This window comes from Schistocerca nitens, chromosome 7 (genome assembly GCF_023898315.1).
Source record: "Schistocerca nitens isolate TAMUIC-IGC-003100 chromosome 7, iqSchNite1.1, whole genome shotgun sequence".
Taxonomy (NCBI): domain Eukaryota; kingdom Metazoa; phylum Arthropoda; class Insecta; order Orthoptera; family Acrididae; genus Schistocerca; species Schistocerca nitens.
The window spans coordinates 104,283,601-104,308,632 of record NC_064620.1 but is presented as its reverse complement, the minus strand read 5'-3'; the positions used below and the strand labels follow the sequence as shown (position 1 = coordinate 104,308,632).

General features: G+C 43.2%; 1 protein-coding gene across 1 annotated transcript in view; it reads left to right on the top strand.

Annotated features, from left to right (window-relative positions):
* Nucleotides 1–24,478, top strand: part of LOC126194849 (N-acetylgalactosaminyltransferase 7) — a 92,389-nt gene extending 67,911 nt beyond the window's left edge. The window contains exons 10-12 of the mRNA XM_049933196.1: nucleotides 6,217–6,315; nucleotides 13,881–14,006; nucleotides 22,812–24,478. Of these exons, the coding sequence (XP_049789153.1) occupies nucleotides 6,217–6,315; nucleotides 13,881–14,006; nucleotides 22,812–22,952 (366 nt within the window). The 3' untranslated portion in view covers nucleotides 22,953–24,478. The remainder of the gene's footprint in view (nucleotides 1–6,216; nucleotides 6,316–13,880; nucleotides 14,007–22,811) is intronic.
* The last annotated feature ends 554 nt before the right edge of the window (nucleotides 24,479–25,032 follow it).

The window sequence follows — 25,032 nt, the reverse complement described above, 5'->3', positions numbered from 1 at the left end:
ATTTATCCTTTTCATAATATTATTGTTATTCCATACTGGATTTTCCATTGTTTGATTTTCATTTTAGATATTTCAAAGCCCTTATGTTTACTCTCTTTGCTGTATTCAGTTGTCTTTGCATCAGCTGTCTGATACATACCAAAGGTATCTATCTTTTTATCACCCTCCTCCTCTCTTCTTCTTCTTCTTCTTCTTCTTCTTCTTGTTCATGTTTTCTCTTTCTCCCTTCTTATTCTTCATTGTCACATCTTTTATATTTGAAGTCATATTTGGATAGTACTGGGTGTCACAAAAGGAAGTTTATATTTGAAGAGCTCCCTGCACATGTGCAACAAATCGGAGGAGAGTGGGGGTTATGTTCATTGCTTGCTTAGCCTTTAGGAATTCTGTAGATATGGAGCATTTCTCAAAAGCAGACCACGAATTCTTTGTATGAGAATTTTACAGAAACAGTGATTTTGGTGACTAGCATGGAGAAAATTTTGCAGTGATTGTGGACTGCATAATGTAAGGGATGCTCCAAATGTTCCCTGCATTTGGAAATGGATCAAAATATTTGAGACCAGTTCAACACCGGCCAAACTGAAATCTGGACAATGGTTGCCTTTAAGAATGGGCAAATCCATGGAGAGTGTAAATTGGTCTGTTCGTGACAATCGTAACCTCTCGATTCATGTGTGTGCAAATTCTTTAAATGTGCATAGATCATCGCTGGAACCTTATAAAATCCATTTGGTGCAGGGTGCCAGACATAGGCTACAGTTTGTTAATGATATGACTTGAGTGCCCTTCATTTATCATCATCACGTTTTCTGACGAGACTTATTTTCACCTGAACAGTCAAGTCAGTAAGCAAAATTGTAACCACTGGAGTGCAACAAGTCATTAACAGAAACATGACAAACCCCTTTACTCACCAAAAGTTGCTGTATGGACTGGGATGTCGGCTTGAATAATGTGCCCTTGCTTTTTCGAGGACAAGAGTGGACATGCAGTTACAGTGCATTCGGAATGTTATGTGACAATGTTAAAAGACCTTTTGGTGCCTGAATTGCAAAAATTTCCAGCTTGTACCCAAAGAACATTGTTTCAACAAGATAGAACCCAGCACGTATGTCCAGTGTGGCTGTACTGAGAGTTCGTGAAATTTTCCCTAACAAGACATAAATTGGCACCCACGCAGTCCATATTTGAACCCAATTAAATTTTATTTATTTATTTATTATTATTTTTTTTTAATGGGGAAATGTCAAATCTAAACTGTGTGTCAGTAATCAGACTTTTCTGAAGCAGTTGAAAGAAAACATATGTAGCAAAGTGGCAGCCATCCCAGTGTCTACATGCCAAGCCGTCATGCAAAATTTTGTTTATTGTTTAAACGAGAGCTGTAGGTATGTTGGATTCCATTTAAATTGCACAATTTTTAAGAAATAAATTCCTAAACTTCATTTTTTTATAATAAATATCGAATTTGTTGACAGACTTCAAACTCTGTTTTATTTTGACACATCAAATATAAACTTTCTTTTGAGACACCCTGTACAAGAAATGCATGGAACTGTGTTCCAGAAGTTGTACTAGGTGATAAAAATTGAGGTACTCAAATCTGATGTATCACAGTGATTGTGATTGAAGTGCGAGAAATTTAAGGAGAAAGTTTTTTACATTTCACCCAGAATCACTCAGTACTCATCCTGAAATGCAGTTTTCCTAATTTAATCTCTTCTACTTTGTTCTTATTTGGTAATATAAAATTTCAATTCCATTTTGCACTATGTCATGGACATTCCAGTAGAAGAAAAAGTTGAACTTAGTAATGTGTAACTTGCTGTTGAAACTAGTCTGGTGTGTACAAAATGTGTGTGTAACAAGAGTTCTAGTGAATGTTTGATAAGTTAGTGAATTTGATCATGGTCTAGGCTTATAAATTCTCGTTTTCACTCCTATAGTTTTGTAAACCTTATCATTTACTTTTGCATTCGGTGTGTTCATATTGAAAGCAATGTTATCATTATTCAAACCATAACAGAGACTCCACAGTGCTTCATAGTTGGATGGAGTCATCCTGTATTGCATGATTTTCGTAGTGTGCTTCTGTAAAGATGATTTTGCAGTCTGGAACGATGTAAAAATAGGTATACTGTACCACGTTACGTGTACCATGTGTCCAAAAGTTGAGAGACTGATTTTAGTCATAGTGTCTAAGTGATGTCAGTGTAGTAATTACGTTAGCAGCTTGAACTTAAAACAGTAAACAATGGATGTAAATTCGACCAGTCAGTTGTGAGCATGCAGTATTAAGTAGTGGATGTGTAGGTGTAGTGTGTTATTACCACGAATCACGATAGAGCAACAGGCCAATGATTTCATTTCACTTTTTACTCACTGAAATGGCTAGACACATTGGAGTCCATGAGAAAGGATTACAGTGATAATTGTTTGTCTTGCTGGAGCGTTTGAATGGTTCAAACTTTTTACAGGACGACTGGTATCTCTTGAGGTGGGGGTGTCCCACCTGAAGTTCATCCGACAGAATCGCTGAGAAAATTCATTAGCTTTCAAAAACTGACTGTCCTCTCTTATACAGAGATATTGCTGATGAAATGAACATCTCTAAACCAAGTGGTCAGTACATTCTACAGAATGTTTTCAAGAATGGGAATGTGTACAAAGTTTGCCCCATGCACCGTGACTTGCGAACAAAAATGATGATGCGTGGACTTCTGCCATGACTTGATTGAAATCGAAAAATTCAGACAAATCTTTTTGGAAAAAATCAGCGTGGATGATAAGGCTTAGTGTTGTCAGTATAAACCTATCACAATACAGCAAAGTGCAGAATGGATCTCTGGTTTTTCACCATGACCGAAGAACGTGCGAATGACAAAATCAAAATTGAAGATCATGCTCATCACCTTTTTTGATACTCATGGCATTGTCCACAGGGAATTTATTCTCATTGGCACCAGTGTAAATACTCAGTATTTGGGTGTCATGGATCAGCACTGCCAGTGGTTTCGGAGGATTCATTCACAATCATGGAAGGGAAGGGATTTCTTCTTGCTGCAGAGCCGTGTGCCTGCTCACATGGCTTCAGTTGTAGCAGAGTTTCAATAGGGGGGGGGGGTTGTTTAGTGCAGGTTCTCTCCTCCTCCTCTCTCCCCCCTCTCTCTCCCCTCTCCTCTCTCCCCCCCTCCCCCCTCTCTCTCCCCACCCTCCCTCTCCCCACCCTCCCTCCTCAATATTATTCACCCAGTTTGGTGTCTGGTGACCATTTTTAAACCCCAACTTCAATGACAGTCGACAGTCTAGCCAATGTGATGGGTAAGATGAACAAATGTCCCAAAGAAGGATGCATTGTGCCAAAATTGCCACCTATAATTTCATGTTACTAGCCCTGTTAGCAGACACAACCCAGCCCCAATAAGAGAATAAATTGAAGGGAAAAAAACGTAAATAGTCTTAAGAATAATGATTTATAATGAATGCAGTGGTAATTCTCACTACACAGAAATTCGGGTTCTGGGGAACTGCAGATGTATGAATATTGACAGATACAGAATGAATTTTGTCAGATACAGGCAGCAGTCTATTTTCTTACTTCAGCAACACCCTACGATGATATAAACAGTGTCTTTGTTACAAAACTATGTTCGTAAACTTTCAACTTCAGAACAAAAATAAACCAGTCCTTCGTAATTTCTGTACTTTAAAATAGATAACTCTCTTACATCCTTTCAAACACAAACTATAGCCCTAATTAAAATGATCTTGGAAGTAAAAATTCTTTAACTCGTAAATACTGTGGATTACCGATCTTGTGTTCATTTGTCATTTAAGAATCTCCGACTTTGACAGCTCTCTTCTACTTGTTATTATTCCACCGTTTAAGATCTCACTTGTTTCTGTCATAAATAATGATTTCTCTCAAATAGTAATTATATAGTAACTTCAGGCTGAATGAGAACGCAGGGAGTAGGTTTTGACTTTTAAGCAAAATAAGTATGTTTCCTTCCTTGCACTATCTGTGTACAGAGACAAACGCTCACGAATAATCAAGTGAGAAACAAAATTGAATCCCCAAACAAAATAAAATGAAGCAATAAAAAAAGAAAATCCTAGGTGCTGCCACTACTTTTTAACTACGTTTGAAACACAAATTGCAAAGTTCTCAGCCACTGCAGGTGTTAGAGCGATCAGCGATCCCACTAACAAAGCCTCAATCGAAAATGTCACTCATCACTGTTGACTACAGGAATAATGCAGTGGAATTTTGCTTAAATATGGTTACTATCACAACTGTGAAAGAAGTAAACTTCATTAAAAAAAAAAAAAAAAATTACCGGTCTGGGTGTTCAGATAATCATTTTGAAATCCTTACAATTAATCATAGAACCACACTTATATGTGTGGTGCAAATACACCATATCAATAGTTCTAATTTAAATTGAGGAGTGCAGAAAACTTAAATTATTTCCAGTCTTTAATATCCAGCCCTATACCCATTGCTGCAATCTTTCACCAAAATACACACACTTTGTCATACTTCTAAAATTGTGGAAACTGCACCATAAATTGATACAAGTGTCTGATTAATTAATATCGATAGCTAACAACATCAGCTCAAGTTAGCAAAAAAACTGCAACTATATATCTGGTCCATCCAACCCTCTACACACAAACTTAGTTCCTCTTAAGTGTTTCTCACTGCTCCTTGATAGTAACTGCCTTTCCTCAGGCATAAAACCATAACTGAACCATTTTGTTGATAAAAGTATGGCTCCACCATTATTCCTTAAGATTTGTCAAAGAACGACATATAGCTGTTGGTTGTTCTTCTAGCGGTCAGCTGGTGCATGGTGGACTCTGGACCCAGCACTCTGCGGTTCTCTCGGGGCTGACAGATGATGTTTACCACCATCTCCCGAACATGCTGTACAAAGTACTAGACTATCTGCTCAAATAAATAAGATATACATTACATACAGAAAGTTACAAATTTTTACATTTACTTTTCCTGTACTTTATTTGCTTTGTGCTGTTTCAATAGATGAAACGAACCTTAAACAAACTACATTGCCAAAACGTGTGAAACCTTTCTGTTGCGGCGCAAGGACTTTTCTGACAGTTTCACACATGTTGTGCATTGTACTCAATTGGTGAGAGACTATGTAGAACATCTGAAGCGTTAAAAAAAATTCTCTTTTCTTAATTTTGTTTATTAATCCAGTGTCAAAATTTTTTGGATTGACCAGTGTACATACAGTCATCAATATTGCAGTTTTTGCAATAACTCTCCTGCGAAGCCTCATTTTTGTATGCATCCAGAAGAGATTTCACATTGGCAGTTGTATGTATTAATAAACCATCCAGTTCACATCACATTGCTTTTGTCAACACCATTCTTTTGATGCATTTTAAGCTCAGAAATCATTTTTGTGGCATTTTACACACACTAGATGAAAAATATAAGACTCAAAACATCAAAGACTCATTTCATAACGAAAGACTAAGCACTTCAGTTTTTCAGGCTTTTATTTCAAATTCTTCTGAGTCCGACTTCTGAATATAGCGTGAAACATACATGCATAACAGAAGAATCTGGAAGCCCTGTCAAGTTGATACATGTATGCGGGTGCACCCTTAAAACTTTACAGTGTACTCATTACTTCAAGTACAAGGCAAATAAATATAAATAATGGGTTTAATCATTGCCTTACAGGTTCTGTCTGTGGCAGTCAGACATGCAGAATGCTCAGCTGCAGAAGGGAACTTGTATTATAGGATGTATCAGAAATTGTCACTTTATTTCATTTATGCAAAGTTACTCCTTCTGTTGAAAACTGTGTGTTCATCATCAAACACCATTTTTGCAAGCCTGTTAAGTCAGGATTGCCAATTGATTGTGATCTATTGATTTTTTATGAAGCCATCCTCTTAGCCTACTTTCCTCTACAACTAGGTTGGGTCTGTGTTGACTTCAATTCTGAGTAACCTGTCTTTTTCCTGCAATGCCTACAATTTTTATTCTTTTATGTACTGAATAGGGAAAGTGGTGTGTGTGTGTGTGTGTGTGTGTGTGTGTGTGTGAGAGAGAGAGAGAGAGAGAGAGAGAGAGAGAGAGTTAGTTTTGTCTCATAAAGGGAAGTAGTGATCAACCTAGCTGTCTGTTTATGAATTTAAACTAATCATAGTGTCTGTTACTTAATTTTACAGATGCGCAATGTGGCAACACAACAGTGTCTGGACACCATGGGACATGGACCTCCTAGTCTTATGGGTGTATCACCTTGTCATGGCTATGGGACAAATCAGGTAATTTGCTGACTGGTTCAGTAACAATCATCGTAGATTCTTTCAGGTTAATATGTACCAAGTTAAGTTGGAGTCTAAATAGCAACAAAATTACAGCACTGCTTTTTACGGGGCACTGATGTAACCCGAGCTTCTAAAAATCTAATGTTTTTCCCTGATAACTAACTTAGCATCTTAGTTAGGTCGATGTGCTAGTAGTGCAGCAGTTTATACACTAGAGGATAAATAGTATCAAAATGGTACCCAACCAGTGCATTGCAGACTGTATTGTCAGCTACCACTAACTTTGTGTGGATAACACCTACAGTTGTAACAGTATTACATTAAAGTAAAATGCAGCAGTCTCTAGATTTTATGTACAGTACTTAAACTGTAGCCAAGTGATTAATTACCTCATATTCCAGTATTAGGTGTTAAAAATTGATGGCGGCTCTCTACACTCCTCTGAAATGGTTGCTATTCTACAGAGTTATAAATGTGATAAGGCATTCACAACTCAAAATAACACAACCTGATACTGTTTTTAACTGCATAGTTAATAGAGTAATACTTTCTTCCAAGACTGCTTTCATTCATGGGCGCCCCCCAGGGGGCTCGCCACTCTTTGGCGGTTTCGTTCTTGGCTACCACGGGGCCCCAGCCTTTGCAGCATTTTCCTCTTCTGTGCTGCATGTCTATCCTCTTGCTATTCTTTTTCTCCTCCCTTGGGGAACTTCTCTGGGAAATTCTTGGGAATGTTCTGCATTCTGTTGCTGACATACGGACAGTCTCACTTTTGTTTTTGGCTCCTTTCACTTTCTTTGTTTCCCTTCTCCTCTCGTTCCTCTGCTTTGGCGTTTGAGGATCCTATTTTTTTTCTTCTTCCTCCCTGTGCACTCCTGAAGGCCGGCCCGTGGTCTCACATATAACAGGTGACTGGGTAACGCTTAATTCCCAGCAGGGTTCTCACGTACCCCCTGGTACGGGCCAGGCCCAGGAAGGGCTGATTGCCTGAGCTGCAACCTTCCCAAATTGCCAATAGGTCCCTCTGTCAGATGTTCGGGAGGTGCAACCTGAGGTGTGAGCAATCACCTAAGGTGGGTGCTCCCCGTTGTGAAGGGAGCCTCCAGTTGGAAGGAGCGCGCCATCAGAGACGCTGGCAATCGTGGGGGATTTTCTCACAATGAGTCAATCGTCTCCCCATTCGACGTCTACCCTTCCTGCTGCACCACGGTTCCTTGTGGTCTCACTCACTGAAGATGGTCAGTCCTTTGCCGCGGTCAAACCGTTTATTATTCAGAAAGGTGTTGATGCAATTGCTGGTCCTGTGAAATCCTGCTCTCGTTTACGGAATGGCACTTTGCTTTGGGGGACAGCTTCTGATTCACACACGCAACAACTGCTCGATGCCTTGCTTCTCCACGGCTACCCTGTTCGTGTCGAGACCCATCGCACTTTGAATTCTTCCCATGGTGTAATTTACACCGGGCTGCACTACGGTCTAACTTGAAGCCGAAATACAATCTTACCTCTCCGATCAGGGTGTCATTGCCGTCCATCATGTATTGGAAAGGTAGATTCTTCCTTAGTAACCACCCGCACTCTTTTCCTCACCTTTGATAGAGTGATGCAGCCGTCAAAGACCAGAACAGGCTATGAAATTATCACAGTCTGGCTGTTCATTCTGAACATGATGCGCTGCTGCCAGTGTCATCGGTTCAATCACACTAGAACATCTTGTTGACACACAGCCAAATGTGTAACCTGTGACAGAGATGCACACGAGAGCGATTGTCCGCCTCCTCCTCCTCGCTGTATCAAGTGCAATAGCGCTCACACCACCCCTTCTTGGGACCTAGATGAGCGGACTGTCCAAGAGATTTGGGTAAAGGAAGGGTGCCTTACCCAGTAGTTCATAAACCCTGTGTTCTTCCGTCTGGCACGTATAGTTCTGTTCTTGCTACCCCTTGCTTCATGAATAACATAGCCACGCAGATATGTGATCTGAAATTCGGCTCTCAGGTTGAGAAGTTGCCCAGTGTCAAGGTAGCAATGCCATCCCCCCCTCCCCTTCCCATTCCGCTGTGCAACAAACCGTCAAACTCTCGCCTCTCGGGGCGAAGCCACTAACTACACAACCAATAGGCAGGAAAGGACAGGAGTAGTACTCCCGTGAAGACTTCCTCCGTACCTCCATCCAAACACCACCCGAGTCTTCATCTAACCGGAAAGGCTCGAAAAAGTTCACTAAAGGCAAACAGTCTTCTCCTTCACCAACTTGAAAGTCCTGTTCGACGGTGTCTCCGCGTGGTGCCTTAGCCCCGCCGGCCTCTGTCTCGCCGGTGCCGACCACCAACCGTTTTTCAGCATTGGACTCCACGGACCGATCGCACAAGCAAGCTGATGCTTCTGTGGACCCCATGGAGCGGGATCCTCCTGCCTCTGTGCCCTGTGGTAGCGACTCCACACCGACCGTCACTTGGCGGCGACCGCCGGGTTGACACCCCTACATCTCTTCCTCATCGTGACTGTCCTCCAATGGAACGTTCGCGGCCTTCGGCTCCACAAAGAGGTTTACGGCTGCTTTTAGCATCGCAGCATCCCCTTGTACTCTGCATTCAGGAAACAAAATTGTGCCCTCAAGACCGCTTTGAGCTTCCAAATCACTTACTGATTGGTTTTGACCTTCCCCCTGAGGTCGGCATTCTATCTCATGTGGGCGTCTGCTGCTCATATGGGATGACCTTCATAGTCAACCCATTTCCCTGACTACCCATCAAGCTGTTGCAGTTTGCCTTTTCCTTCTCCGCCTGCCTTTTTCCCTTTGTACCATTTATATACCTCCGTCATTCGATGTCAGCAAGGCAGACTTCCTTCAGCTTATTGTGCAGCTACCTCCCCCATTTTTGCTACTGGGTGACTTTAATGCGCATAATCCCCTTTTGGGTTCTCCCATGACCTCTCAGGTGCCCTCTTGGTTGACCTCCTTAACCAACTTGCCTCTTCTGCCTTAACACTGGAGCACCCACTTTCCTTTTGCACTGCCCAGCTTGCCCATCGTCTTTGAGTGGTCCGTTCTGACACCTACTTGAGGGACCATTTCCCGTGTGCTATCAGTTTGTTGACTCCTACACCACCTACATGCATGCCCAAATGGCAGCTTACTAAGGCTGACTGGCAGCTTTACTCCTCCCTGGTGACCTTCGAAGAACAAGATTTCCCCAGTTGGGATGACCAGGTGTACTATCTCACCATCGTTATCCTTACTGCTGTAGAACATTCCATTCCTTGCACTCCCTCTTTACCACGTTGTGTCCCAGTCCCTTGGTGGAGTGAGGCATGCAGTGACGCAATTTGCGCACGTCTACGAGCTCTCCCCGTTTTTAACGGCAACCCTACGCTGGCAAACTGCATTCATTCTAAACAGATGTGTGCGAAGTGTTGTCGTGTTCTTCGGTATAACAAAAGAGCTAGACGACTTTTATTCACTAGTTCTTTTAACAGTTCCACACCTTCCTCTGTCGTCTGGGCCAATCTCCGACGGCTCTCTGGCACCAAGATCCATTCCCCAGTGTCTGGCCTGACAGTCAATGACAATGTCACCTTGGATCCTCTTGCTATCTCCAGTACCTTGGGCCACCATTTTGCAGAAGTTTTGAGCTCTTCCCACTATCACCCTGCCTTCCTCCATCGGAAACGAGTGGAGGAGGCTCGGGCGATGTCCCTCTATTCTTCGCATTGTGAGTGTTACAATGCCACCTTTACTATGAGGGAGTTAGATCATGCTCTCAGTTCATCCCAATCCTCTGCCCCAGGTCCAGATGCCATCCACATTCAGACGTCACAGCACATTTTTCTTGCGGGCAAGCCCTTTCTGCTTAACATGTACAACTGCATCTGGGCTGAGGGCACATTTCCTGGGTGCTGGCATGAAGCCACCGTCATACACATACCTAAGCCCGGTAGGGACAAAAACCTTCATTCTAGCTACTGGCCCATCTCTCTTAACAGCTGTGTTTGCGAGGTGATGGAACGTATGATTCGTGTCAGGCTGGTGTGGTGGCTCGAGTCTCGCCATTTACTAACAAATGCGTGGCATTCTGCAGTGGACAATCTCGCTAGTTTGTCCACCCATGTCATGAAGGGTTTTCTGCGGAAATCCCAGTCTGTGGCTGCGTTTTTTTGATTTGGAGAAGGCTTACGACACCTACTGGAGAACTGGTATCCTCCATACTCTTTAGACGTGGGGCTTCCATGGGCACCTGCCCTGTCTTCTTCCGGCATTTTTACAAGGCCGAGTTTTCAGGATGCGTGTGGGTTCTGCCTTGTTGGACACCTTTATCCAGGAAAATGGTGTGCCTCAGGGTTCCGTCCTGAGTGTCATCCTCTTTGCTATCGCCATTAACCCTATAATGGCCTGTCTTCCATCGGGCATCTCCGGCTCTCTTTTTGTTGACTTTTTGCCATCTATTGCAGTTCTCCACAGACCTGTCTCACTGAGCAGTGTCTTCAGCGCTGTCTTGATCATCTTTACTCTTGGAGCATTGACAATGGCTTTCGCTTTTCCACTGACAAAACTGTGTGAATTTCTGATGGTGCAAATAGTTTCTCCCATCATCTCTACGTCTTGGGCCAGTTGCCCTTCCATTCATGGAAACAATGACTTTTCTGAGGCTCGTACTCGATAGGAAACACTTTTGGTCCTCCCATGTGTCTTACCTGGCAGCCCACTGTACGCGGTCCCTTAATTTCATACGTGTCCTCACTGGTACTTCCTGGGGTGCCGATTGAACCACCCTCCCCATTTGTACCGGTCCCTTGTCCATTCAAAAATTGACTATGGGTGCTTTGTTTATGCGTCTGCATACCCATCCCTTTTACGCCATCTCAACACTATCAACCATCATGGCATCCGTTTGGCCACAGGTGCCTTTTACACCAGCCCGGTTGAGAGTTTGTATGCTGAAGCTGCTGAACTACCACTGTCCTACCGCCATACCTTCTTTAATGGTCCCTTTGATCGCCAGTACAGTGCTCGTCCCTCTTCTCTGTTACCTCCTGGAATCCGCTTTCGCCACTTATTACAGTGGCTTAACTTCACACTACCTGCAACTTTCCCAGTGGGTGTGAACCCTTCACTGCCTTGGCTTCGTGAAGTGGCCCATGTTAACCTTGGCCTTTATTCACTTCCTAAGGACACTACTTCAACCTCTATCTATTGCCTCCAGTTTCACGACATTTGCATGGAACTTCGCGGTAGTACCTTTGTATACACTGATGGCTCTCGGACTGACCGTGGGGTCAGGTGTGCCTTTGTCATTGGCACCTGTGTCTTTCGATATCGGCTTCCAGCACACTCCTCAGTATTTACAGCCGAGCTCTTCACTTTGTATCAGGCCACGGAGTTCATCCAGCGACACAGCCTTTCCAATTGTGTCCTCTGCTCAGACTCACTCAGTGCCCTTCACAGTCTACGTGCGCTGTACACCGCCATCCCTTAGTGCAGTGAGTCCAGGAAACCTCTCACTTGCTCACTGTTGGTGGAGCCAGTGTCATGTTTCTGTGGGTCCCTGGTCATGTCGGTCTGCCAGGAAATGATGCTGCTGACAAGGCTGCAATCCTCATACCTCAGCCCACGAGTACCTGTATTCCCTCCACTGATCTCTGCATTGCCATCTGTCACATGGTGGTGTCCCTTTGGCATCACCAATGGGAATAAGCTTCAGCTTATTAAGCCTCTCCCAGCACCTTGGACAACCTCCTCTTGGCCCTCCCGCCAAGAGGAGATTATTTTAACTCAGCTGCGTATTGAGCATTGCCTTTTTAGCCATCGTCATTTGCTCAGTGGCGCTGCCCCACCACTTTTTTCACATTGCGCAGAAATTTTAACTGTCTGCCACTTCCTGCTACCATGCCCTATTTTTAAATGTTTATTATCAAGCTTGGGTTTGCTGCCCAATTTATCAGCCATTTTAGTGAATGACGTGCGGGCTGTCAACCACGTTTTACTTTTTATCTGCCACAGCAATATGGCGAAGGCCATTTAATTTTTAGTTTTGGACCTCCATTACTGTATGGTGTTTTTCTAGCGCTCTTTCCACATGCCTGTTTTTAGCTGTCTCCTATTCTGTCCATAGGAACAGACGCATAGTCATTTAACTCCACTCTTTGTTCGTGTTCTTTAGTTTTGACTTGGGCGCGTATGACCCCAGTTGTTTTTTGCACCCTAAAGCAAAACAAAACAAAACAATTCGTGGGCACAACATAAAGACAACTTGTAACAACACAAGCACACACTGGTTTGAACAAATTAGTTAATCATATGGTTTCTTCCAAGAATGTGCTTTCAATCAGTGACACTAGACATAGATATTATTTAGAAGAGGCAGGGCTTAATCATTGCATCCCAAGTGTGTTTTTGCAAGATGTTTTCTGTGCCAGTCATTGGTAATTGTGCTTTTATGTAATCACTAAATACATTTCTTCAACAATTGCATTAGAGATAGCTGCTGTGTTTTGGAGCGGGTGTGCATCTGTTACCACAGTGAAAGTCACAGTAGAGTGCGGAATGAACAAACACACAGTACCAATTTATTTGATGGTAGTCAAGTTGTAGGTTTGTGACACTTGACACGCTCCATTTGGAGGTGGCTTTTAACATGCCATCATGTCTGTGGCGCACTTTGAGCCCTATCAGTTTGCAAGAAACTGGATGTCAGTATCGATTATTGTGGGTAACACTGTATCGATGTCAGTAGTGCCCATTGACTCGGATTGTAACAACCTGTAGACAGGTCACATTGCAGTTAATAATTCACCAGTTCAACGCTGGACAACAACAAATGGTGACCAGATATATTGCCCATAATTGCTACCTCATTACTGGGATGGAGAAGCACCTGCCCCATACATTTCTCTCTCTTTACCAAATGTCATGGATCATAAAAATTAGCAGTGATTCTGGAACACCACCATCGGATGATGGAGCATGAAAAAGACCTGTACTAGTGAGTCATGGTACACATTGGCAGTGATAGGATAGAAATCTTATAAAAACCCTTTGAAGCAATGTGTCCCACTAGTCAGCAGGGCACTGTTCAGGCCAATGATATTCTTGTGTTGGAGTTGTTTGCATTAAATGAAATGTAGCCCCTGACAGGCTGCCTTTGTTTGTTGCCATACATGAATGTATTCATGTGTATCCAGCAGTGCAGTTAGAGCAAGGAGGAATGAAAGGGATTATTTTTTAGAGTGAAGATTCTTGGTATATGGTATGGCATATCGATAGAACTGAATAATCTTGGGAAATCGGTGGTGAACTGTTACTTTCATCCTTTGGAGCATTTAAAGGATATTTTCCCTTATTGCTAGCTACTAAGCAATTAGCAACTTACAAAATGAACATACATAAATGTGACATTCATCTTGTGCAGTCTGATGAGCCGCTGTCATGACATCATAAAGGAATGTACTGTCTTATTAACTTTAACTTACATGCGAGAAACAGTTTTGTTTGTGTGTGTGTGTGTCCAGTACAACTGGTGCAAAATAGCTTTAAGTTATCTGTTTTCTTCTTCTTCTTGCAGTTAATGAGGCTGAACACCAAAGGCCAGCTGGGTGTGGGAGAACGTTGCATAGAGGCAGATTCACAAGGCCTTAAACTTGTCTTCTGTCGATTAGGCACTGTGGACGGTCCATGGCAGTATGACAGAGTGAGTATATACACTTAAATGAGGTATCTTGACACAGTGATTTCCTCGGTGCCAACCAGCGTGGATTCCCAAAACACTGATCATATGAAATCCAACTCACTCTTTTCTTGGGTATGAATACTGGACCCTTTGGATCAAGGCAGTCAGGTAAATGCAGTGGATCAAGGCAGTCAGGTAAATGCAGTATTTCCGAAAAGCATTTGACTCTGTACGCCACCTACTCTTATTCTCAAAAATATGATCATAAGGGTACCAAGTGAAATTTGTGACTGGATTGAGGACTTTTTGGTAAGGAGGGTGCAGCATGTTAGCTAGGATGGAGAGTCATCTTAAGATGTAGAAATAACTTTGGGGGTGTCCCAGGGTAGCGTGTTGGGACCCTTGCTGTTCATGTTTTCAAGATGTATATTAATGACCTTGCACACAACATTAATAGTAATCTCAGACTGTTTGCAGATGATGCAGTTATCTGTAATGAAGCACTGTCTGAAAGGGGCTGCATAAAATATTTAGTCAGATCTTGATAAGATTTCAAAGTGGTACAAAGATTGGCAACTTGCTTTAAATGTTCAGAAATGTCAAATTGTGCACTTTACCAGTGAGTCACACTTTCAATGGGCCAACTCTTATAAGATACCTGGGTGTAACACTTTGTATGGATACGAAACGGAATGATCACATAGGCTCAGATTTGGGTAAAGCAGGAGGTAGACTTCTGTTTATTGGTAGAACACTGGGGAAGTGTAGTCAGTCTACAAAGGAGATTGCTTACAAATCACTTGCAGCGACCGGTTGTAGAATATTGCTCAATTGTGTGGGACCTGTACCGAGTAGAACTGACAGGTGACATTGAAGTATACACACAAGGCAGCAAGAATGGTCACATATTTGTTTGATCTGTGGGAGGGAGTCACAGAGTGAAGGAACTGAACAGGAAGACTCTTGAAAATATGTGTAAGCTATCCCAAAAAAAAAGTCTGTTAACAAAGTTTCAAGAACCGGCTCTAGAAACATACAGTCTCCTAAGTATCACTCACATAGGGATCATGAGGATAAAATTAGAACAATTACTGCAGACAAAGGCAATCAATGAAACAGTCATTCTTCCCGCACACCACACGTGAATGGTATGGGAAGAAAGCCTAATAACAGGTACAATGGGATGTGATCTATGCAGTGTACCTCATAGTGGTTTTCAGAATGTAGATGTAGAAATATGTGATTTATTTTGTGCTATTGACAGTTGGCAGCCTTGTGTGCACAGAGATTTTAATAGGGTTTGGGTTGTTTGGGGAAGGAGACCAGACAGCGAGGTCATCGGATTAGGAAAGGATGGGGAAGGAAGTTGGTCGTGCCCTTCCAAAGGAACCATCCCAGCATTTGCCTGGAGCGATTTAGGGAAATCACGGAAAACCTAAATCAAGATGGCCGGATGCGGGATTGAACCGTCATCCTCCCGAATGCGAGTCCAGTGTGCTAGCCACTGCGCCGCCTCGCTCGGCTTTTTAATATAGTGATGAATAATCCAAGTATGGAATGTGAATCGTGTGTGTGCCTTATAATGTGGCAGTTGTCCGTGATCCAAAACAATCACCTAAGGGAGAGGAGCAGTGCATGGGGGGGCGGGGGGGGGGGGGGGGGGGGGGTTAAATCGCAGATCCCTCCCAAGATGACACCATTAAGATTTTGATTTTCCTCCTACCCTAGTGGTATGTTCATGATCCAGCTTCCTGGGATATGCCTGTGTTTTTCATAGACTATATGACATTGTTTAAAGCAAGGATAAAGAAAATTACTCATATGTTGTAGGCCAACCACTGCTGTTTTAAGTATTATGATTTTCTGTAATACTAAGTACTGTTCTGAGCCATCAGTTGGAATATAAATGAAATTGAAAATGGTCGTACATATTTGGACAACGTCCTCCTTTAAGAGTTAACTTTTACAGAAAACACACACACACAACAGTGCAGCTCCTCCATGTACTCGTCACAACCTTTCTCCCCTCACTCACTCCACTGACACCTCCCTCACCCTACTCATTCTACAATGCTGATACAATGTGGTTGGCCACGGCATAATGACGTTTGTAAGTGGGGTTATCCCCCTCGCAGTGTTGTTTACGTGCCTATTGTTAGTGCATGTCCTCAGCAGTACTTTGAAATGTTTCCTTTACTCCTTCTGTTTCCTTTTCTTTTCCACCTTTGCCTTTCCATTGTCATGAAGGTCTTTAAATATGTCTGCTTGTGTCTGTATATGTGAGTGTGTGTGCGAGTGTATACCCGTCCTTTTTTCCCCCTAAGGTAAGTCTTTCCGCTCCCGGGATTGGAATGACTCCTTACCCTCTCCCTTAAAACCCACATCCTTTCGTCTTTCCCTCTCCTTCCCTCTTTCCTGATGAGGCAACAGTTTGTTGCGAAAGCTTGAATTTTGTGTGTATGTTTGTGTTTGTTTGTGTGTCTATCGACGTGCCAGCGCTTTCGTTTGGTAAGTCACATCATCTTTGTTTTTACATATATTTTTCCCATGGGGAATGTTTCCCTCTATTAATTAAAAACAAAGATGATGTGACTTACCGAACGAAAGCGCTGGCAGGTCGATAGACACACAAACACACACACAAAATTCAAGCTTTCGCAACAAACTGTTGCCTCATCAGGAAAGAGGGGAAGGAGAGGGAAAGACGAAAGGATGTGGGTTTTAAGGGAGAGGGTAAGGAGTCATTCCAATCCCAGGAGCGGAAAGACTTACCTTAGGGGGAAAAAGGACAGGTATACATTCGCGCGCACACACACACACACACACACACACACACACACACACACACACACACATATATCCATCCACACATATATAGACACAAGCAGACATATTTAAAGACAAAGAGTTTGGGCATAGATGTCAGTCGAGGCGGAAGTGAAGAGGCAAAGATGATGTTGAATGACAGGTGAGGTATGAGTGGCGGCAACTTGAAATTAGCGGAGATTGAGGCCTGGTGGGTAACGGGAAGAGAGGATATATTGAAGAGCAAGTTCCCATCTCCGGAGTTCGGATAGGTTGGTGTTGGTGGGAAGTATCCAGATAACCCGGACGGTGTAACACTGCGCCAAGATGTGCTGGCCGTGCACCAAGGCATGTTTAGCCACAGGGTGATCCTCATTACCAACAAGCACTGTCTGCCTGTGTCCATTCATGCGAATGGACAGTTTGTTGCTGGTCATTCCCACATAGAATGCATCACAGTGTAGGCAGGTCAGTTGGTAAATCACGTGGGTGCTTTCACATGTGGCTCTGCCTTTGATCGTGTACACCTTCCGGGTTACAGGACTGGAGTAGGTGGTGGTGGGAGGGTGCATGGGACAGGTTTTACACCGGGGGCGGTTACAAGGATAGGAGCCAGATGGTAGGGAAGGTGGTTTGGGGATTTCATAGGGATGAACTAACAGGTTAGAAGGTTAGGTGGACGGCGGAAAGACACTCTTGGTGGAGTGGGGAGGATTTCGTGAAGAATGAATCTCATTTCAGGGCAGGATTTGAGGAAGTCGTATCCCTGCTGGAGAGCCACATTCAGAGTCTGATCCAGTCCCGGAAAGTATCCTGTCACAAGTGGGGCACTTTTGGGGTTCTTCTGTGGGAGGTTCTGGGTTTGAGGAGATGAGGAAGTGGCTCTGGTTATTTGCTTCTGTACCAGGTCGGGAGGGTAGTTGCGGGATGCGAAAGCTGTTTTCAGGTTGTTGGTGTAATGGTTGAGGGATTCCGGACTGGAGCAGCAGATTCGTTTGCCACGAAGACCTAGGCTGTAGGGAAGGGACCGTTTGATGTGGAATGGGTGGCAGCTGTCACAATGGAGGTACTGTTGCTTGTTGGTGGGTTTGATGTGGACGGACGTGTGAAGCTGGCCATTGGACAGGTGGAGGTCAACGTCAAGGAAAGTGGCATGGGATTTGGAGTAGGACCAGGTGAATCTGATGGAACCAAAGGAGTTGAGGTTGGAGAGGAAATTCTGGAGTTCTTCTTCACTGTGAGTCCAGATCATGAAGATGTCATCAATAAATCTGTATCAAACTTTGGGTTGGCAGGCCTGGGTAACCAAGAAGGTTTCCTCTAAGCGACCCATGAATAGGTTGGCGTATGAAGGGGCCATCCTGGTGCCCATGGCTGTTCCCTTTAATTGTTGGTATGTCTGGCCTTCGAAAGTGAAGAAGTTGTGGGTCAGGATGAAGCTGGCTAAGGTAATGAGGAAAGAGGTTTTTGGTTGGGTGGCAGGTAATCGGCGTGATGAAAGGAAGTGCTCCATCGCAGCGAGGCCCTGGACGTGCGGAATATTTGTGTATAAGGAAGTGGCATCAATGGTTACAAGGATGGTTTCCGGGGGTAACAGATTGGGTAAGGATTCCAGGCGTTCGAGAAAGTGGTTGGTGTCTTTGATGATGGATGGGAGACTGCATGTAATGGGTTGAAGGTGTTGATCTACATAGGCAGAGATCCGTTCTGTGGGGGCTTGGTAACCAGCTACAATGGGGCGGCTGGGATGATTGGGTTTGTGGATTTTAGGTAGAAGGTAGGGGTGCGGGGTGTCGGTGGGGTCAGGAGGTTGATGGAGTCAGGTGAAAGGTTTTGTAGGGGGCCTAAGGTTCTGAGGATTCCTTGATGCTCCGCCTGGACATCGGAAATGGGGTTACCTTGGCAAACTTTGTATGTGGTGTTGTCTGAAAGCTGACGCAGACCCTCAGCCACATACTCCCGACGATTAAGTACCACGGTCGTGGAACCCTTGTCCGCCGGAAGAATGACGATGGATCGGTCAGCATTCAGATCACGGATAGGCTGGGCTTCAGCAGTGGTGATGTTGGGAGTAGGATCAAGGTTTTTTTAAGAAGGATTGAGATGCAAGGCTGGAAGTCAGAAATTCCTGGAAGGTTTGGAGAGGGTGATTTTGAGGAAGAGGAGGTGGGTCCCGCTGCGACGGAGGACGGAACTGCTCCAGGCAGGGTTCAATTTGGATGGTGTCTTGGGGAGTTGGATCATTAGGAGTAGGATTAGGATCATTTTTCTTCGTGGCAAAGTGATATTTCCAGCAGAGAGTACGAGTGTAGGACAGTAAATCTTTGACGAGGGCTGTTTGGTTGAATCTGGGAGTGGGGCTGAAGGTGAGGCCTTTGGATAGGACAGGTTTCGGATTGGGAGAGAGGTTTGGAGGAAAGGTTAACTACTGAATTAGGGTGTTGTGGTTCCAGGTTGTGTTGATTGGAATTTTGAGGTTTTGGAGAGAGTGGAGCTGAAAGTGGGAGATTGAGTAGATGGGAGAGACTGGGTTGGTGTGCAATAAGAGGAGGTTGAGGTTTGCTGGAAAGGTTGTGAAGGGTGAGTGAGTTGCCTTTCCGGAGGTGGGAAACCAGGAGATTGGATAGTTTTTTGAGGTGGAGGGTGGCATGCTGTTCTAATTTACGGTTGGCCTGTAGGAGGATGCTCTGAACAGCCGGTGTGGATGTGGGAGAGGAAAGATTAAGGACTTTTATTAAGGATAGGAGTTGACGGGTGTGTTCATTGGCTGAGTTGATGTCTAGGTAAAGGATTAGGTGGGTGAGGGCAATGGATTGTTCAGTTTGGAACTGGTATAGGGACTGATGGAAAGAAGGGTTGCAGCCAGAGATGGGAACTTTAAGTGTGAGGCCTTTGGGGGTAATGCCAAATGTCAGACAAGCCTGAGAAAATAGAATATGGGAGCGTAATCTGGATAGTGCGAAGGCATGTTTGCGGAGGGAATGTAAATAAAACATAATGGGGTCGTTGTGTGGGTGTTGTAAGGGTGACATGGTATTAGAAGGTGGAAAGTGTAACATGAGGCTGAAATGAAAATGAAAATAAAAATATAGGGGGAGAGATAAAGGTGGACTGGAAAGTAACTGGAGATCTGGTGTGAAAAAAGGTGAGAAGGTGTTGGTTACAGCTGGGCTATGTTGGACTTGGGTTGGTAGATAACGATGTGCACAAAGGTTAGGTGGTTGTGTTGCCGCCAAAACACGTTAAAGGATGGAGAAATTCGGGAAAATTTCGAAAAAACTGCGTGTAATATATTAAAAGCAGTGGTTTTGTGGTGGCAGATTATGAAAATGAGGCTAACAATAGTCTGGCGAAGAAATAATGACGTTAAAACCTGTGGGAAGCGGATAAAAATTATCAGTGATGTGGGAAAAACGGAAATGGAAATAAAGCGAAAGTTATTAGAACTAGCCAAAAGTTATTAGAACTAGCCAAAATGGTTGTTTAAAAGGTGAAAGGAACTGTTTGTGAACTAGAAATGGTGGATTTTATAGCGGCGGTAGTGTTGAAAGCGGTAAAAAAAATTTTTTTTTTGGTTATGGTTTGGAAGTGGGTTATGTATTATTAAGTATATATAGGCGGGATAAAATTGTATAGCAGATTACGGTAAAAAGGAGAAGGTGAATACAAAGTGAAACTACTGGCAAGAACAAAAATAGAAAATAAGACGACAGAAAAGATTTCTAAATGCAACAGTGATAATAACAAACGTAATTGTTGGGTTCAAATTACTGATATCAATATAATAGAGGGAAACATTCCACGTGGGAAAAATATATCTAAAAACAAAGATGATGTGACTTACCGAACGAAAGCGCTGGCAACAAACTGTTGCCTCATCAGGAAAGAGGGGAAGGAGAGGGAAAGACGAAAGGATGTGGGTTTTAAGGGAGAGGGTAAGGAGTCATTCCAATCCCGGGAGCGGAAAGACTTACCTTAGGGGGAAAAAAGGACAGGTATACACTCGCGCGCGCGCGCGCACACACACATATACAGACACAAGCAGACGTATTTAAAGTTTGGGCAGAGATGTCAGTCGAGGCGGAAGTGAAGAGGCAAAGATGATGTTGAATGACAGGTGAGGTATGAGTGGCGGCAACTTGAAATTAGCGGAGATTGAGGCCTGGTGGGTTACGGGAAGAGAGGATATATTGAAGAGCAAGTTCCCATCTCCGGAGTTCGGATAGGTTGGTGTTGGTGGGAAGTATCCAGATAACCCGGACGGTGTAACACTGTGCCAAGATGTGCTGGCCGTGCACCAAGGCATGTTTAGCCACAGGGTGATCCTCATTACCAACAAACACTGTCTGCCTGTGTCCATTCATGCGAATGGACAGTTTGTTGCTGGTCATTCCCACATAGAATGCATCACAGTGTAGGCAGGTCAGTTGGTAAATCACGTGGGTGCTTTCACATGTGGCTCTGCCTTTGATCATGTACACCTTCCGGGTTACAGGACTGGAGTAGGTGGTGGTGGGAGGGTGCATGGGACAGGTTTTACACTGGGGGCGGTTACAAGGATAGGAGCCAGAGGGTAGGGAAGGTGGTTTGGGGATTTCATAGGGATGAACTAACAGGTTACGAAGGTTAGGTGGACGGCGGAAAGACACTCTTGGTGTCCTCCATTACGACAGCTGCCATCCATTCCACATCAAACGGTCCCTTCCCTACAGCCTAGGTCTTCGTGGCAAACGAATCTGCTGCTCCAGTCCGGAATCCCTCAACCATTACACCAACAACCTGACAACAGCTTTCGCATCCCGCAACTACCCTCCCGACCTGGTACAGAAGCAAATAACCAGAGCCACTTCCTCATCCTCTCAAACCCAGAACCTCCCACAGAAGAACCACAAAAGTGCCCCACTTGTGACAGGATACTTTCCGGGACTGGATCAGATTCTGAATGTGGCTCTCCAGCAGGGATACGACTTCCTCAAATCCTGCCCTGAAATGAGATCCATCCTTCATGAAATCCTCCCCACTCCACCAAGAGTGTCTTTCCGCCGTCCACCTAACCTTCGTAACCTCTTAGTTCATCCCTATGAAATCCCCAAACCACCTTCCCTACCCTCTGGCTCCTACCCTTGTAACCGCCCCCGGTGTAAAACCTGTCCCATGCACCCTCCCACCACCACCTACTCCAGTCCTGTAACCCGGAAGATGTACACGATCAAAGGCAGAGCCACGTGTGAAAGCACCTACGTGATCTACCAACTGACCTGCCTACACTGTGACGCATTCTATGTGGGAATGACCAGCAACAAACTGTCCATTTGCATGAATGGACACAGGCAGACAGTGTTTGTTGGTAATGAGGATCACCCTGTGGCTAAACATGCCTTGGTGCACGGCCAGCACATCTTGGCACAGTGTTACACCGTCCGGGTTATCTGGATACTTCCCACTAACACCAACCTATCCGAACTCCGGAGATGGGAACTTGCTCTGCAATATATCCTCTCGTCCCGTTATCCACCAGGCCTCAATCTCCGCTAATTTCAAGTTGCCGCCACTCATACCTCACCTGTCATTCAACAACATCTTTGCCTCTGCACTTCTGCCTCGACTGACATCTCTGCCCAAACTTTAAATACGTCTGCTTGTGTCTGTATATGTATGGATGGATATGTGTGTGTGTGTGTGTGTGCGCGAGTGTATACCCGTCCTTTTTTCCCCCTAAGGTAAGTCTTTCCGCTCCCGGGACTGGAATGACTCCTTACCCTCTCCCTTAAAACCCACATCCTTTTGTCTTTCCATCTCCTTCCCTCTTTCCTGATGAGGCAACAGTTTGTTGCGAAAGCTTGAATTTTGTGTGTACGTTTGTGTTTGTTTGTGTGTCTATCGACGTGCCGGCGCTTTCGTTTGGTAAGTCACATCATCTTTGTTTTTAGATATATTTTCCCCACGTGGAATGTTTCTGTTGCATATATTTAATTTAATTCAAGGCATGGAAGTATATGTAACTAGCTACGTTTGTTTCAGGAAACACGAACACTGTTGCATCGAGTACATAAAAAGTGTGCAGCTCTTCACCCACAGACTGGGCACTTGACTCTTCTGCCTTGTGACCCTAACAACACTTACCAGCAATGGGCTTTTAAAGCGATCAGCCCAAAATGGTAGCACCTGATGTTTTTAATACATATGTGGCATTCTTTGTACAGGTTTGTACAGTAAAATGTTTGTCTTATATTGAATGGAGACTGTCCAGTTGCATAGTAAACTTTGTTAAAAGTGTGTTGCGCAGTTGCTGGAAATAATGTGTATTTATCTCGTGATGCACAGAGTACTGTCAAGAATTTGTGCTGCTACTTAAGAGTCAGACCATTGGTACATCTCGCATTAGTGATAGAATTTTTAACGTACAGATTGTCCTCCAATCTAATTCCAAACTTTTGTGAAATGCATCAGAATTGCATTCGTGCTGTTAGTCATTGTTTTGTAATTATCATTTCTTCTAAAGAGCATTAGACATCACTCATCATTGATTAATAAGTTATTTTACTAACAGTAATGTGAGGTACTTTAAAATTATTAATTGCTTGTTACTAATTACAACCAGGAGAATAACAGGTGACAAAAATACTAGACCACAACTACAAATTGCACCTCTTTCGTTTTTGTATGTTTTTCTTTTTTCCAACATATTCCCCACTACATCTTTGTCCTCATTTCCTGAGCTTAAAATTGTGATAATGAGGAATGCCAGAACACTTACTTTTTGTCCATAAGATGAAATAATTTTTACTAAGCAAGTGAAATCTCTGTGCAGTTTCAGATTTCTGAAGTTGTGTGTGCGTGCACCTGTGTGTGCTTGTATAGAAGGGAGTCAATCTATATTTCTTGACTTGTATGTTTGAGGTTTGGGGAGGAAGGTTAACGTGGGAGAGCCATTTGTTACTTACAGAGTACATCATCTGCGACTGTCTCATTCCTACAAATTGTTCGTAAAATGTAGACTAAAGTCAAAAAATATGTACCTAAATAATAAGCAGCAAAGGAGTGTGTAGCAGTAGAATTTTGATATTCTACTGAAAGTAAAATATGATGATAGTGACGACAGTGACAATGTGCATGTGTATCAGTTAGGAGGATCTTGAGTGCCTTATGCAAGTTGTAGGTCATGAACTATCGTTAAAGCTGTATTTAGAAACACACAGTATTGTATTAGGTTGTGAAACAAGTTTAACATTCCATGTGTGTAACTATTCTGATAATGATAAAATTTGAAGACACTTTCCTGGCCATAATTTTCAGCGAGAAAACATGGTGCTAATCACTGTAGAATCCCATACGTTTGTAATTGTACTGTATCTTATACAGTTTTTCTGCAAATATTATAAATGGAAAATTTATTTCGTATACTCTAAAACTGAAAATGCACACATGTATCCTCTTTTGACATTTACCGTGAAATGTGAGACTAATGCCTAAAATGTATATTTGGTCTTCCTTTGAGGAATTAGGAGCATTCTTTACCATTAGTATTGTTGAAATGAATAGAGGTTTTTCAGAGAATATTACTTACCATATAATGCATTTGACAATCATATCAATTTATGTACTTTGTCTTGTTTCTATTGTTTGTACTGTTGTTTTTGTAATACTAGAAATTTTTACCAAATACAGAGAAATATTTTATATTGTTAGCCTTTTATTTCTTGTAATGACCATAGCCCTTGATAACATTAGATTGTAAGTCAGCATACCACTTGTACAAACTAGCAGATGATGTTTCCACAAAGATTATGGGTCACTACAGAGCATATAATAGGTGATGGAGGAGTACACAGAGCGTCTGAATTACCAAATAAACAATACTGGACATTGGTAATGGTCTTCGTCTAGAATAAATTTAAAAACCTCCCTAAGAGAGGAAGTAAGAATATTTCCACTTGAAAAGTAGAATATCTTGCCACATCAGAAATCTCTTTTTCTTATTAAAAATATTTATACATTGTCAAATGATAGAACATTAGAGATTGCTGTTTTAAAAGGGCATCATACTTAACAGTTAGTTGTGTGTGTTCCATTAGATAAATATTATGACATGAAATGTCAACTGAACAAACATAAAATGCCTATTTGAAATAAATATCAAGCCTATGGGCTTGCCATTTGCAGATTTATTTCTGTTCTAGAATTCTCTATTAAATATTTTAGGATTACTGTTACGAATAACTTAAAATGGAATGATCACATA